The sequence below is a fragment of the Phyllosticta citribraziliensis genome, assembly GCF_038025025.1.
Source record: "Phyllosticta citribraziliensis strain CPC 17464 chromosome Unknown J3D65scaffold_2, whole genome shotgun sequence".
In the NCBI taxonomy this organism is placed as follows: domain Eukaryota; kingdom Fungi; phylum Ascomycota; class Dothideomycetes; order Botryosphaeriales; family Phyllostictaceae; genus Phyllosticta; species Phyllosticta citribraziliensis.
Genome location: NW_027117339.1, coordinates 238,122 through 253,322, shown reverse-complemented (window position 1 = coordinate 253,322; position 15,201 = coordinate 238,122). Strand labels below are relative to the sequence as shown.

At 54.4% G+C, this 15,201-nt stretch overlaps 8 protein-coding genes across 8 annotated transcripts; 4 read left to right on the top strand and 4 right to left on the bottom strand.

Moving 5' to 3' along the window:
• The first annotated feature begins 1,149 nt into the window (after positions 1–1,149).
• J3D65DRAFT_612320 (uncharacterized protein) lies at positions 1,150–2,606 on the top strand. The gene has a single exon (XM_066799009.1). The coding sequence runs from the start codon at positions 1,157–1,159 to the stop codon at positions 2,171–2,173; it is 1,017 nt and encodes a 338-aa protein (XP_066658312.1). The 5' UTR covers positions 1,150–1,156; the 3' UTR covers positions 2,174–2,606.
• A 964-nt stretch (positions 2,607–3,570) lies between these two features.
• J3D65DRAFT_612317 (uncharacterized protein) lies at positions 3,571–4,302 on the bottom strand. The gene has a single exon (XM_066799008.1). The coding sequence runs from the start codon at positions 4,254–4,256 to the stop codon at positions 3,582–3,584; it is 675 nt and encodes a 224-aa protein (XP_066658311.1). The 5' UTR covers positions 4,257–4,302; the 3' UTR covers positions 3,571–3,581.
• J3D65DRAFT_612314 (uncharacterized protein) lies at positions 4,249–5,455 on the bottom strand. The gene is made up of 6 exons (XM_066799007.1): positions 5,118–5,455; positions 4,984–5,048; positions 4,822–4,900; positions 4,725–4,745; positions 4,518–4,613; positions 4,249–4,467 (listed from the first exon to the last, which is right to left on the bottom strand). The coding sequence occupies exons 1-5, from the start codon at positions 5,237–5,239 to the stop codon at positions 4,532–4,534; spliced, it is 369 nt and encodes a 122-aa protein (XP_066658310.1). The 5' UTR covers positions 5,240–5,455; the 3' UTR covers positions 4,249–4,467; positions 4,518–4,531.
• J3D65DRAFT_673936 (Polymerase/histidinol phosphatase-like protein) lies at positions 5,456–6,907 on the bottom strand (the record flags this gene model as incomplete). The annotated part of the gene is made up of 3 exons (XM_066803541.1): positions 5,456–6,109; positions 6,163–6,696; positions 6,752–6,907. The coding sequence occupies 3 exons, from the start codon at positions 6,905–6,907 to the stop codon at positions 5,855–5,857; spliced, it is 945 nt and encodes a 314-aa protein (XP_066658309.1). The 3' UTR covers positions 5,456–5,854.
• A 443-nt stretch (positions 6,908–7,350) lies between these two features.
• Positions 7,351–8,377, top strand: J3D65DRAFT_195977 (7,8-dihydro-8-oxoguanine triphosphatase NUDT15). The gene is made up of 3 exons (XM_066794382.1): positions 7,351–7,849; positions 7,917–8,128; positions 8,180–8,377. Exons 1-3 carry the CDS (start codon positions 7,747–7,749, stop codon positions 8,330–8,332), a joined length of 468 nt encoding a protein of 155 aa, XP_066658308.1. The 5' UTR covers positions 7,351–7,746; the 3' UTR covers positions 8,333–8,377.
• Positions 8,378–8,460: 83 nt separating this feature from the next.
• J3D65DRAFT_548332 (uncharacterized protein) lies at positions 8,461–9,088 on the bottom strand (the record flags this gene model as incomplete). The annotated part of the gene is made up of 2 exons (XM_066796902.1): positions 8,461–8,742; positions 8,801–9,088. The coding sequence occupies 2 exons, from the start codon at positions 9,086–9,088 to the stop codon at positions 8,461–8,463; spliced, it is 570 nt and encodes a 189-aa protein (XP_066658307.1).
• A 2,921-nt stretch (positions 9,089–12,009) lies between these two features.
• Positions 12,010–12,600, top strand: J3D65DRAFT_664450 (uncharacterized protein; the record flags this gene model as incomplete). The annotated part of the gene is made up of 1 exon (XM_066802739.1): positions 12,010–12,600. The coding sequence occupies one exon, from the start codon at positions 12,010–12,012 to the stop codon at positions 12,598–12,600; it is 591 nt and encodes a 196-aa protein (XP_066658306.1).
• Positions 12,601–13,381: 781 nt separating this feature from the next.
• On the top strand, positions 13,382–15,155 carry J3D65DRAFT_612300 (mandelate racemase/muconate lactonizing enzyme domain-containing protein). Its single transcript, XM_066799006.1, has 3 exons — positions 13,382–13,519; positions 13,573–13,677; positions 13,730–15,155. Exons 1-3 carry the CDS (start codon positions 13,475–13,477, stop codon positions 14,924–14,926), a joined length of 1,347 nt encoding a protein of 448 aa, XP_066658305.1. The 5' UTR covers positions 13,382–13,474; the 3' UTR covers positions 14,927–15,155.
• Positions 15,156–15,201: the final 46 nt, after the last annotated feature.

Genomic DNA, 15,201 nt, shown 5'->3' with positions numbered 1-15,201 from the left:
TCGTTGGACCCGGGGCCCATCTTCCAGCCTTATGCTGTCGCTGCAAAACTCTACGGAGATGGCGCCTCTCTCGAAACAATACCCACTCGTCAGCATACTTTGCCTGAGAACAGGTTACCCCTCTGTCACGGCGCATTAAAGACATCGATATGCGCTTCCAGCCGCCACGACCGTCAGGCCTGCAACCCGATGAGGAAGCGCGCATATTCAAGAAACACCACTGCTGCTTGCCCTCCCAAGCCGGCGCACGATGAGAAACGACATCACCATACATGATTGGGCGAGCTTGTCATCCAGTCTAGGCGTTTCGTCTGTTTCGCCTCGTCTCACCATTGCTTTTCGCACACCAATCCCCTTTGAAAACGGACATGTCATCTCCCACCAGACTCCAGGCACCACGTACTATCGGCACCTCACATCTTTACAGGCGCCTTGCTGCGGTCTCGCGTCCCTCTATACACCCTCAGATCTGATGTGCGCTTCGCGCAACACCAGGCGCGCTTACGGATGCCGGCGACCACGCGCTCTGTCATTCAACGTCCCTTACCGTGATCGCCTCGACGCGGCTCCGTCGTAGCACAGCCCTATCACAATCTGCTCGTCAACCATGTGACTGATATCGAAGACTTGTCCAACCTGTAAGACGCGCCGCCAACTACATGTACAACCCGCAGCCTGGCTTTGGACAACTAGCTACACAGCTGCAGACGCACCTACAAACATATATGCGTCCGGGGAGGCGGATCTCCGACCTCGCTCCACGCGCGCAGGCCAGTCGCGGCATTTGACAGGCTGCAGCGACGTCCAACGACGACAACGACGATAAGCCCTGCTGCAGGGCCAGAGCTGATCGCTATTTACAGCGGCCGGGCTGGCTGGCGGGCGGCCTCTGTGCGACCAACCACCACCGCAGCAGACAGACCGACTTCTGTGCCTGGTGCCTTGTAAGTTGTACCACCAACCCGCGTGGACGCCTTATCGATGGCGTGGAGAAGTGTCAGCGACGTGCTCGGCGGGCGTTGTTCCTTCTCACCACCGCCTTCTTGGCCAAACACTGCAATAGGTCTGTCTGCGCGCCACGCGAGACAAGTGATTACCACCCCCTGGATCTGAGGAGAAGAAAGCGCTGGCTCGCCAGCAGTCAGACGATGACTACATGACTGGCGGCGCTCTAGACTCTCAAAATGAGGAGGAGTGCCGCATGAGCAAGATGGCAACGAGCAGCAAGTCGTTCAACGGCCAGTCGCTAACCTACTTCTCCTCCATGTATGTACCAGTGAAACAGGCCAACACCAGCACCTACATACAAACATACGTACATGCCCGGCCCCCGCTGGCTGGTTACGTCGTCACCGGCAGGACGGTACAACGTCGAGTCCTGCATCCCGGCCCCGTCCCGTCGTACCGCGCCTACCCCTGGCCCTGGTCCTGGTTCTGGCATTCCGATTCCGACTCCGACCCCCAGATTTACCACACCACTACCATCATCATCACCGTCCACCAACGCATTTCTACCCACGTAATATGCTACGGCAGAAGTTGGACGATTCCTTCTTGCTCGGCTGGTCAGCTGGCTGACTGGCCTCTTGCCATTTACCACCCATCTCGACGTCCTCAACTTCGCAAAAGACGGGCAAAATGGGCGGGAGTGGACGTGGTGAAGCAGGGCAGTTGGGAAGCGCTCAGCTGCTGTCTACATACTGTACGCATCTCGTTCCATCTGCGTGCAGACATGACGTCCTACACACCAGCCCACCTACCTAGGTACCCAGCCCACCCCTCCGCTCCCGTCGTCCATCGTGTAACACACATGCGTACTATGTCAGTCACACAGCCCCATCTGTCCATCTATTCAGTGCTCACCCACCTCCTCCTCTGCATCTTTCAGCCTTTGCCCCCATCCCCAACCAAACAACCACACACACAGACGCAGACGCAGCCGCGCTACTCACCTTACACAGCCTTACCCGCCCCGCATCGCCGGTTTCCCGCCGTCCCGCCCGCCCGCACCCGCAAGCGTGAAACACGCTCCCGTCAGACTGACAGACAGATTGTCAGATGGTCAGATAACCATTGTCTGCAGGTAGGTAGGCGAACAGAACGGGTCAGCTGTCTCAGGCGCGCGCCGCCGCTGCTGCTGCTGCTACTGTGCCGGGCGGGGCGGGGGTGTTGATGGCTTTACTGCTGTTGCGCTTGGTTTGTGTTGGAGGGCATGAGGGGCAAGGGGAAAGGGAAAGGGGAGAGAGGTGCATGTGGACAACACTTTACTGTTGGTTTTGGGTTGAGGTGTATGTTGACTGTTGGATGGCAGAACAGAACAGACCAGACCAGATAAGACAAGGTAAGACCACACAGGCGCGCTGTGTCGTGTCGTGTCTTGTCTTACTTCAGGACGCATACATGTATGTCTCAAATCCCCCGTTTCAGCTTTTTCGTCCTGCGGTTTGTCTCATGCGTAGTTCGACACCTACGATATGGGTGAGGTGGTGAAGGGCGGGCTGGCTGATTGAATTCCTTGTGACTGATGGATTGGCCGACTGACTGTCTGACTGATTGATTGCCCGACTAGGGGTCAGGGGCTAGGGGCAACATCCATATAGACAGAAAATCAACATCTTGCTTCGCCTTGTCTGCTGCCACTTCATCACTCCTCTTGTCCCCTTTGTTTAGTTGGTATTCAGTGTGAAGGCCTATCGGCGCTGTCAAATAGCCGGATCAATCATCAGGCAGCGGAAAAGTGTCGCTGCTGTAGCCGTGGGTATCAAAAGTGGGAAATGAAGCAGAGAAAAGGAAAGAAGTGGATATTCGTGCACACCTAGCTTACTCGCCTTGCCGCGCAAAGGCGACGGGTCGATCATACATAGGTAGGCTTGAAGCTGCTGTCTGCTGAAGCGCTTTCTTTTGGCTGAAAATGAGTAAAATGAGTCAAGAAAAAGAAAAGTGAAGAGTTCTTATCTATCTGCACCCTTTCATCACCATCACTACCACTACCGACTTTACTTCTACACGCGCGCATGTGCTCCAGCTATCTGAGGACGGGTGAACATAAGGATATCTAATATTTTCATATGAGAATCTCTCAAAAAGAGATCACTCTAGTAAAGTACCTAGGACAGAGTGTGGATTCCGATTGTGTCCCAAAGAAACTCAGGTCTTAAAGAAGGACACGAGTGAAGAAAAACAGTGCTTTCCCTCTCCTTTTCCCTTTCCCTTCCCCTTCTCCTTCCCTGGCCTCCCTCACCTTTTCTGTTTCCCTCCCTCGGTCATCGCAGCACAGCCCAGCCTAGCCCAGCAGCAGAAGCAGAAACAGAAGCAGAAGCAGAAGCAGAAGCATGAACCTCCACGGCAAACTTCATCTCCTCAAATCAAGCACGTCAGTGCCACGCCATCAGTGAGGTCAAGAGGCTTCCTCCTCCTCCTCTTCCCGAAGACGCTGCTGCTGCGGTAACTTGTGCTGATCCAGGACGTGGAGTGATTTGCTGATTGGTTGATTGGTTGGCTGACCGTCCCTCTTACTCTTCTTCTTCTTCCTCTCCCTCTTCTTCACCACTTCACTTTGCCTTGCCATCACATCCACCAGCCTACAAACTTGGGCTCTCCAACCCCCTCAGCAACACCACCTGCATAGCCCGCCCCAGTAAGTCAGTCAGACAGCTAGCCAGCAAAACCTTTTTCCCTTCCTCCTTCCGATTGCCCATCATCACATCATCAAAGCCGACCCGAACCGAACGGACAGAAGAAGAATGCAGAAGCAGAGACAGACGCAGAGACGGCCGCGGCAGCCGTGCATGCATGCATGCATGCTGTCGTGCCGCTGCGCAGGAACAGGAAAGAAAGGACAGTTCAAGACGATGCAACATGAAATCAACAGCAGCATAAGGATAGATTTTCAATGACTGAGCCCTCTCAATGCAAACGACGGTTACGCGCCTAGCACGACACATCAGGAAGACAACCACACACCCGTCCACTGCACGGGGAGGGGCGCGGCTAGGCGTGAAAGACACGCAAACGGCAGCCAGCCAGTCCAGTCGACGTCGATATCTATCGCCAAGATACGCATTCACGTCTGTCGACTCTGTTTGGTTCCTTGGGGCGCGAGGGAGAAGGTCCGGGAGGGAGGATGGATAGAAACATGGGCGCATGCGGGATAGAAAATGCAGCCTGCGGAGCAGAGCGCAACAAGACGAGAGGCTTCGCAGGCCCGACACTGTGTCCGACACTGTGTAAAGAGTCTCCAAGCGTGAATGCATCATGTGTGTATTCTTGATTGATTCAGGGGCAACCCCTTTGAGACGACAGCCCGTCTCTGCTCTGTATCAACAGCAAATGAAATCTCTCAAATGTTTTTCTCGTTCACTCTTTCCAAAACCAAAAGCAGACGAGGCCAAGAGGACGGCCAGATTCTAGAGCGGGCCCCTGGTGAAGGGAGCGCCGCGTTCTGGCGACAATCCACGAATGGGATTCCTGTCGGTGTGTCAGACGAGGTGCGTGGGTTGGCGGCTCATGCGGCGTACCTCTTGTTCTCCGCTTAAGCCCGCTGGTTGTTGATGCCCTTGAGCTCGACGTCGAAGATGAGCGTCGCGTTGGGCGGGATGTGGCCGGGGAAGCCGCTGTGAGGGCAAAGCATGTCAGCATCAGATCCGTTGTGTCGCCGCATTCCGCAATGATGTCGTTGCGTCACCATCGGTGTATCCGTAGCATAGACGGGAGGGGAGTCTTACGCAGCGCCGTATCCGTAGTCACTGTCCAGCAAAATATGTCAGCAAAGAAGTCCAGCAACGATTTGACGGGGGGTGTCAGGGTTGGTTGGCCACGTACGCGGTGATGGTCAGAGTCGCCTTCTCGCCGAGCGTCATGCCGGGCTTGGAAGCCGTGCCGACGATGCCCTCGTCCCAGCCTGCAGAGTGCGCCTGTCAGCACCTCTTGTTCCAAGCGTTGTCGACAGCTTCCTAAGCGCTGTGTTCGTGTGGTGGGGTGTACCTTTGATGACGCGACCAACGCCAATCGCGGTCTGGAAGTCGCCGCGGCCGACGGACGAGTCGAACCTGTGGCAGATTGGGTCAGCGGATCTGGGTTCCTGTGTAGGTGTGGAGTCAGGTCGCGGGTCGGCTTACTGCTTGCCCTTGTTGCCCGAAGGGTCCTGCAGGAAGCCAGTGTACTCCATGGTGACGGTGTCGCCGACGCTGGGCTTGGTGACGCCGTCGCCGGGCTTGATGGTTTGCTTCTCGACACCCATGATTGCTAAATGAAGGTGACGTTTGTTGGTGGAATGTGTGGTGATGTGGTGATGTGGTGGGGGGGATGGAGGGGTTCGAGATGGAGGTGACGCTACAAAGGCAAGGGAAAAGTGGCGCGGGGAGTCAGGTCAGCACAGACGAGGCCCGAGCGGAACGGAGGGAATGGAGGGTTGATATAGGGACAGACTGTGAGGTGACAATTCAGTACAGTACAGTACAGTACCGCTGTACCTTGCGGCTGCTCAGGTCGTCATCGCCCAATTCCTACCCCGCCGGCGCCGCTTCCGCACGTGGCGGGGTCTCGAAACTCTATATGCGCACCAGGCACCACATCCGACCGAGATCATCCATCCGCATCAATTCCCATGCCTCTCGCCCTTCGCAATTGGACCTGCGCCCGCTGCCGTCATGCACGCTGCGCCCCTTTTGACTTCTAGGCCATCCCAGCTATCGTCTCTACGGCTGTCCCGCGTTCCGTCTAATGCCCAAAGTGCTCAACCTCCTGCCTTTGCGCCATCTCACGTGGAGTCCGCCGCCCTCCTCCGTGTCGTCATTGGTCACTTAGGCCCCTTGTTGCTTGCTATCTGTTGGGAGTCGAGGCACGGCAAAGCTTGTCAGGGGGCCCCGTTGTCTGGGGCAGCTTCCGAGACCGACGCGTGCGTAGCTACGTCGTCATTGACACTGACGGACTGAACACTGATGCCCGGGAACCGCTCATCGCGACTCTCGGCAGCTATGACAAACCGATAGACTTCTCGAATGCCCACGCGTCCCAGGAACTCGGGGAGTTTGTGGTAGTTTGTGCCGACGTGGCCAACCTGGTGGCTGTCATCCGACAGGGTAAAGCGCCCGCCGAGTCGAAGGAATTCCTGTAAACGCCCATCAGCAGCCATCACCGTGCCGCAAGCGCGTCAATACCCACTTGACAGATTGGCGCCGAAGGGTACGGCTCCGCCATGTCTTTGCGCAGCCCAGCAGTGTTGATTTCCATCAGCCCGCCATACGAAGCAATGTATTCCAGGTTCCGCAGCATCTTTGCCCAAACTGTCCCCCACGCGCGCGGGTCGCGGTTCGGCTCGTCGCTCAGCAGCCGGATGAGATCGAAATGCCCGACGATTGGCGGCCGCAGCGCCTGGAGCATGTCGTATTGCGCGTCGTAGTAATCCTCAAACAGGCGCTCATCCGTGCCGCCCGACCTTGCCCGCGCCTCGCTGTACATGGGCTGGTCAAAGTCCACCGGCACCGTGTGCATGTGGTGTACAGAGCCAATGAAGAGGTCGAACCGGTATTGCTCGAGCAGCGCCTTTATCCGTTCCAGCGACGACGGTCGTATCCATTCTGCCTCGAGACCGATCAGAATGTGGATTTGCGACTGGTACTTTGCGCGGAGGCACTGGGCTTCATGGTAGTAGTCTTCGAAGAGCTGCGTCAGGCCTTGCGCGGATGTTTGGCCTTGCTAGGCAGAGTTAGTGGAGCTTTTGGCTACCGTGGGCGTGGGCAGACTCACGCACTTCTTCTGGATACAAGTCTTCGTCGTCTCGCGGCATGTGCTCCGTCAATGCAAAGGTGTCGAAGCCTTTTGCAATGGCTGCCTGGATCATTTCTTCCAGCGTGCCCTTGGCATGGGAGCAGAATTGGCCGGAGTGGCTGTGATGCGAGAAGGGCATGGTCGGTCAGGATTTGGATGTGTTTTGGGAGAGCAGGTACGCTGTAGTGGAGAGTTTCCTCATGGATCCATTGATGCCGCGCCTGGCTCGATGACGGGATTAGCATTCGGTGCTAACTCCGAGCGGCCCGAATCTCGCCGGTGCCGCGCTCAGAACGTACACACACAGCCACCGTTGACTGAGGTGTGGGACCACACAGACAGCCTTAGTCGCAGCCACTAATCAAAATACACTGTTATAATCTAATTTAATTGTTCGAAAGCAACAACGTCGGCTGGTTGGCGCAATGGTAGCGCGTGCCCCTCCTACGCTTTAACGTATGGAAACAGGGCAAGGTTGCGGGTTCGGTTAGTACTCTCTACACTCATACCTCCTGAACTCTAATCTAACATCCAAGCAGAGCCCCGTGCTGGTCGATATCTCGATTCGGTTGAATCTTTTTTGCTTCTTTTTTGTGCTGTGTAGCTTCATCAAGACCATTGCTTTTTGTCGCTACCCGGGGAACATCCGTCTCGTCGTCGAGCAGTGGTGGCTTTTTCGGCGAATTGTGCCGTCGTCAATATCCCGTGCCCACCTATCAGGAGCGCAGGCGGCTGACTACGCCGTCTTGGAGTCACTTCGATCCAATTTATCCCAACACTCGCCTCAGCAAACCAAAGACGTCGAGTCCCATCCGCAAGCGCTCTCAGTGGCACAACGTCTGACATCGCCGCAGTCGAGTAGGCGCAGTCGGTAAGGCTGAAAGACCGCGTAGAGGAGCCAGTACAACTTGAAGCACTGCCCACCGTCACTGCCAGCCCGCAGACCACCTTTTCCTTTCCTCAATTCCAACGCAAGACATGTCGGCCGCGCCCAAAGCACCGAGGGTAGGCGTGGGCGTCTTCATTCTGAACAAGAGCGGAGCATTCATCGCAGGACTGCGCAAAGGAAGCCACGGCTCCGGTACGCCAGACAGACGGCCCACAGCGCTGGCCTGATTGGAGCACGGATTGTATCTGACACTGCACAGGCACATGGGCGCTGCCGGGAGGGCACCTCGAGTTTGGCGAGAGCCTCGAGGAATGCGCGGCAAGAGAGGTGCTTGAAGAGACGGGGCTGACGATCCACCGCGAGCACATTCGCTTCTTGACGGCGACCAACAGCGTCTGGAAGGACGAGGGCCTGCATTACGTCACCGTCTTCATGACGGCCATTTTGAAGGACGAGGGTGTGGAGCCCCAGGTAAGCAAGTAATCCTGGTTTTGAATGCGCTCCGTAGACTCATGGACGCAGATTATGGAGCCGGAAAAGTGCGAGGCCTGGCAGTGGGTTGAGTACGAGGAGCTCAAATCGTGGGCAAATGATCCCCAGCGGAAGCTGTTTTTGCCAATGCTGGATCTCTTCAAGACTCGCCCTGATATCAGCCCGGCGCAGCACCTCGTCTGAGTTCGATGCCATGGGCCTGCAGGAATCTGAACACCTGAGTTGCTGAATATATACCGATTGGGACGCTGTGCTGTCAAGATGATTTTTGATCTAATGCTGGGCTAACAAGTCGACGCTCCTCTGGCATGCTAAGATGCAGGCGCACTGCTCGCCTTGTCCTTTTCGAGCATCCTTCTCCGCGCTGCAAGGACCATCTCCTGCCGACGCTTCTGTAGAATCCTTTGTCTCTCCGTCTTGTTCTGCGACCACGTTGTCTTCTGAGACGTCTCCTCTGCGGCGGCCGACTCGTCGTTGATCTTGTCTGCCAGGTGATATCGCGTTATCAAATCGACGTTCTGGGACTTTGGAATGATGGGCGTCGAGGCTGCGGTGCGCGGGGTCGGCATCTGCGGCTGGTACGATGGTGGAGGCTGAAGTGATGCGGATATCAGAAGTGGGTTTGAAGCAGCGGACACGTTGAATACGTACGACTTCCAGGCCTCGCCCGCTCAAGATGCGCTCTGTAGTCGCGGCGACATTGCTGCCGTTTCTGGACAAGTCCCACATGATGTCCCTCCTCTGCAGCTGCGGAAACATGAGAGCGACCTGCTCGACGGCGGCGGGGTTCACGCGCGGCGCGCCATTGCGCGAGTTGTTGGACCTGTCGGCGGCGCCGCCGGCCGGAGAGGCGGAGCTGTACCAGCGGAAGAGCAGGAAGCTGACGACGACAATGACGATCAGCTGCGGGATGTTGAAGGTGCTCGAGGCGTCAGACATGGGCCGCGGAAAGAGTTGCGGGAGTGAGCGTGCGTGGGACGCGAGGGCGCGGACGTCGTCGGAAACGGGCGATTGGAGGGACGACCGTTGGGAATGCGCAGCTGGCGACGGGTTTTGGGGTTGGATGGTGGAGATGTTCAAGGGGTCGCGTGCGCGCAGTTGATGGTCTGTAGAGAGAAGCGGATGGCTGACCGGCGACGCGGGTGGAAGCCAGACGTTGGTTGCGGGTCCCTGCCCAGTCAACCAAGACTCAGCACCGCGGGTCATGGCCGAGGCCGAAGGCGCCTAGGCCGGGCACTTGTTTCGACCACGAACCACCTCAGATTGGTCCATCGTCAACCCACTTCCGCTTCTTGCCCATCCAACGTCTTGTCGTCCAATTTTGATGCTGCTGTCTGCCTGAACTCTTCCCGTTGGAGACCGCGAGCCACAGGCTAGCCTCGACCGCTCCGCCTTACCATACGCCTTTCAACATGCTCGCTTCCGCCAGCGATATTCAGATCACGAACACTTTGCGGTGGCCAAGTGCATTGTCTTGTCAATTTCCTGTCCAAGCCTCGAAGTCGTAATGGAATCTGGATGAGTACCTGGACGTTCTCGAGGTTATCGAGAAACTCGACCATCCATCGGCTCCATGTACCCTTTTTCCGCCAACATTGCTGTGCTACTGAACGCGTGGTCACCAGCCGGTCGGTTATTCAAAGAGCTTTGCCACGGTGGGTGCTTATTGGATTGTGCGCGTCGAGAGTGTGGCCAAGGCGACGCCGGCAACCGTATCTAAGCCACCAGAAGCCACGAGATCCCCAGTCCGCTGAAAGAAGTTGACCTACCGTATCCACATTATCTTGACCTGCTGGCCACCAAGACAATTGGGCTGTTAACCGATTCTCTTCGACAATTTCCTCGCATTTTGAGTAAATGAAAGAAAATAGCAGAACCTTCCCACCCCAAGTCGAGACGATGCGGCATTCTTGGAGAACAGCCGCACGGTCGTATTTGGGCTGACGAAACGAGAAGTTGAAGGAGTGCAGAACGTTTGTTGTGTTCTCTAGCAGAGCGCGCGCGCGAAGACACGCCTAACAGGTGCTAAACCTGTCCATGCCAATCAACACTGACGTCAGGGAGTGGTGCACAAGCCTCCCTATCCTCCACCAGAAGCATGGTACACGCCGCTTGAGACTGAGCCCCTCTCTACACACAATTGGCCAGCCCAGTCGTAACGGTTACTTCAAGCCCATTATTCATGATCGATGCGAGAGGCATCGCATCTTGCCAGGTTAGAAACCTTGGAAAAGGCTCAAGTTGACCAAACTTAATATCGACGATCAGCCTACTACACAAAGCCCGGTCGGTCTATTCGCCTGCTCCGCACATCAGTTAGGCTTTTGGGCCCCAACTCTCGGCCTCGTCTTTGGACGCTCCAAAGTTTGCTTGCCACAAGCTGTCCACGATGGCCGTCGAAGAAAACCTAGCAGCGTTGAAGCGCCCTCTCGGTCTCAGGATGATCACGTCGAAGCTGTCGATTCTCCAAAATACACTGGGAAGCGCTGGTCTATTCATGTCGATCAAGTCTCTCCTTAGCATTATCGATTTTGTCGCGCGTAGCTTCACAATGATGCCAGTTGATGCTATGTGTGGACAGTCAAGTTTACTTTGTCATGTAACACAAGCCAAATTCCCGAACCACGGCGGGCTGATATTGTCGTCTCCTTTCGCGCAAGACAACGATGGCCTAGATGTCTACATAAAACTAAAGGAAGAGAATCGACTGGCTGCTTGCTGTCTTGACCTTTAAGGAGATAAACGAATAACCAAGACGCGTTTGGCATGGCATGTGTGGGAGCAGCTTCGTCCTTCAGAAACAACTTCCTAGGATGCCATTAGAGAGATGTGCACTAGACTTGGCATCACGTACCTGAAAATTCCGGACAAGGACCTGACTGCTGGACGGGGATGCACTGGAGGAAGCAATCTCCAAGTTCGCGTCTAGGGCTTCCCGTTAAGTCTTTGTCGCAGTTGTATTGTTCTGCATAAACCAAAATCTGGTAAGGATCAAGTCGAATGAATCCGCAAGAGCGTTTCACACAGTCGCTGCCAGCAAGAAAGGTGTTGACGACATCTCTGTGCCTGTCGAATTGGTAAGGCGAACATGGCCCTCTCTTGGATGCTTCCGACTCTTCTGAGAAACAACAGTATTGATTTGGCAGGGCGGTGGAGACGATGGTGAGCGCGAGCTCAAGAAAGATAAGAAGCTAGGGATCAATGAATAGGCATTCAGATGGCAGCTAACATGGTACTAACCGTGGCAGTAGATAGTTGCATTGTCGGTCGTCTTTGAAGTGAAGTGGCTTAGACATGTCAATTTGATATCAGGCGAATGAAATTTTATATAGACACCTTTCAGTAACTACAACCTAAGATAGCCGTATCATTTATAATCGCTCAGAGATTGTTATTCACTAGAGTAAGACATCCCCATATTAGGTTTGCATGCTATAGTACATGACGTGATAACTAATCTTCACGCATCCTCCACTATTAGCGCTCTTAAGGTTGACCCTTTTAAACTTGACTTCTAAACTCAACTTTTACTCCTGCTACTATGATGGTGAGGGTTTACGAGAACACCCCTGCTCTTTAATAGCATCTTCGTTTAAGATACGGACTTCATAGAACTTGGTACAAGATATTAAGCTTCTCTATTATTATCTTCAATATACCCTCCAAGACAAGGCGGTTAGACCACCACTATGGCTCTAGATTAATATTCGGCACTGCCCTTCAATTTCTACACTCCTTAATCTTACAAACACACTAGCCGTGAAAGAATTCTTTAGAGACTCAAGTTCAACAAGATACCTGGTAAGACTTTCTTAGAGAATAATCGAAGAGATTTTGACTCATTCAATCGTCAGGACAACATGCGCTTCAGTCTCATATTCTTCGCCTTTGTCTTCACCTCGGCGGCACAAGCACAATTTATTGTCGCAACGATTTTCGCCGTCGAAATCATCTTCGAAATCGCATCCACCATCGCCGGAGAGGCCGCCGTGGCCGAAGTGGCCACATCAGCAGAAATCGCGATGACTGAGGTCACTGCAGGAGAATTGACTTTTGCCGCCGTCAATGCTGACCGCTCCGCCACCGTCGTGAGCGGAGTCGCTGGTTCAACCTTGGTTGGAGCTGAATCGGCCAGACTTTTCGTTATGGGCGAAAAGTCGTTGACACAAGTCGGCTCCACGAAATTCCTCACGAAAAATTTCGTCTGGAGAGGCCTCCAAATCACAGAAGGTCGGGGCCAACGTTTTTGGAACCCCGTCATCACTGGAACGATCAAGTCCGGGTTCAAACAGGAGGGCGGCAAGTTGGTCACTGATGGAGCTTCCGTGGTCATCAAGCGTGCGGGGGATGCAGGGGGGCATATCGTCTATGGTGCTCCCAAAGCTACCGGAGGCTACAAGGTCAACGTCAAACAGTTTACTGTGAGCCCACGGCCACTGGCGTCCCAGTAGATGCTGGAGGCAGTTAAGCATTCACCCTCATTCAATGCTCAACTGTCAAGATATGCGCTGGAGCACGAGATCGTTTGTCTAGTTGTTACACTTTGACCATTTCCTCCTTTGTTTCGGTTATTCACTCGGAGATTCTTTGCTTTGAACCCTTTGATGTTGATGCATCTATTGCATCGTCCATTCACTCTTTTTCATATTGTCTCTCTTTATCAGATGGCCAGGATCATGTCAACTTACTTGCTGTCTCGCCGCACGTGGATTATGGATTAGTAGAAGCGTACTAGATTCTATCACGGGTGAGCAGGGCAACAATGTATCTACTCGATTGGACCAGTTCAGGCGGAGAAACTAAGAATATTAGGATGACGAGTTAAGAATATACGGTACCTACACTTCCATCGCCAGTCCTACTCAGCCATTAGGGCTGCGCTAGACTTGCTGGGTTATTCACATATTTAAGTTGGCACAACGGACTCGTTGACACGAGAAGTAGAGTTGAAGCCATGGTGTTGTTCACAACTAAATGGTAGAGTTAAAAGCGATGTCAAGACCGCGCCCTCCATTAGTCGCAGGAAACTCACCAGCCGTGAGCGGATGACCACGTCGTGGATTCTGAAATCCAAGATCAATCGAAGGCCTGGAAAATTGATGGCATGGTTCTGAGATAGTAATTCGCCAAAAACCACCGGGCCTTGATATTCCTGGGCCGAGTTTCTCCACCAATCAGCCTCGACCACCCCACTGAGACCCCGCGAGGGGTAGCCGTGGGGTCAACCATCAACACATTTAACTTCCCTCGCTCGCCGTTAGGCACTGGGACTAGGTTGTGTCGGCGACTTTTCCTGTGCTTCGATTAATTGTCCTCGCTTCAATCATGTTGACTATTTCTAGCTCGGAGACGCGCGATGTCCGCTTTCCGGTATGTCATCCTTGCATGGTTCGAGGCCAGTATCTAGGGCTCATGCTTTGTAGACCTCCCTCGACAAGACAGGCTCCGATGCCATGAATGCTGCTGGTGACTATTCGGCGGCGTATTGTATTCTAAAGACGGATTCGGAATATTCAGGCCACGGCATGGTACACATCATCACTGCCTTCTCCCCAGCACCTACTTACTCGGCGTCGACAGACCTTCACCATTGGACGGGGCAACGAAATCGTCTGCCAGGCGATCAAGCAACTTGCTCAAAGACTGCAGGGCAAGTCTCTGGAAAGTCTCGTTGCAGACTGGGGAAAGACGTGGAGATATTTGGTCTCGGACAGCCAGCTCCGCTGGATCGGCCCCGAGAAGGGAGTCATCCACCTTGCTCTCGGTGCCGTGGTAAACGCAATCTGGGACCTTTGGGCCAAGGTATTGAAGAAGCCTGTCTGGCGCATCGTATCGGAATTCAGCCCGGAGGAATTTGTCCGCTGCATCGACTTTCGATACATCACCGACGCCATCACGCCCGAGGAAGCAATCCAGATGCTCAAGGCGGCCGAGCCTGGCAAAGAGCAGCGAATCAAGGAAGCGGAAGCCGACAAGGCCGTGCCCGCCTACACGACCAGCGCGGGATGGCTGGGCTACGACCAAGACAAGATGAAGACGCTATTGCACGAGACGCTCGAGAAGGGGTACCGGCACTTTAAGCTCAAGGTAGGCACTTCCATCGAGCAAGACAAGGAGCGTCTTTCGATTGCCCGCTCCGTCATTGGCTACGACAACGGCAACATCCTCATGGTCGACGCCAACCAGGTCTGGTCCGTTCCCGAGGCCATTGTGTACATGACGCAGCTCGCCGAGTTCAAGCCCTGGTTCATCGAGGAGCCCACATCGCCCGACGACGTCTTTGGTCACAAGGCCATTCGCGAGGCGCTCAAGCCTCTCGGCATTGGCGTCGCAACGGGTGAAATGTGTCAAAATCGCGTCATTTTCAAGCAGCTGTTGCAACAGGGCGCCATCGACATTTGCCAAATAGACGCGTGCCGCATGGGTGGCGTCAACGAGGTCCTGGCCGTCTTGCTCATGGCAAAGAAGTTCAATGTTCCCATTGTTCCTCATTCCGGAGGTGTTGGCCTGCCAGAGTACACGCAGCACCTGAGCACCATTGACTATGTTGCTGTGAGCGGCAAGCTCAGTGTGCTGGAGTACGTGGACCACTTGCACGAGCACTTTCTCCATCCGAGTGTGATCAAAGACGGCTACTACGTCACGCCAACTGAGCCGGGCTATAGCGTGGAGATGAAGGCGAAGAGTATGGACAGGTTTGAGTTTCCGGGCAAGGAGGGCGTCAGTTGGTGGAAGAGCGAAGAGGCGCGGTCCATCCTCGAAGGCGAGAGAATATAGGGAGGTCTTCTTGTTTGTTTAGAGTTCATTTACGCGCCAACATTCGAACACGAAAGAGAGATGAGAAAGTCAATGCCAGCGACGGGTCGCCCGCGGGAATTGTTGTGCCTGCAGGAGACTACTGCGGATAGGCGAAGGCCGGGGGGCCAGGATTATAGCTCTAAACAGACATATCTAATCAGCTACATTAGCACTCTAAAAACTAACAAGGCTTAGAAAATTTAGGAGTTTGTCCTATTTTTTAGTAATCAGGCTATCCTCTCGTTAAGAGGTTT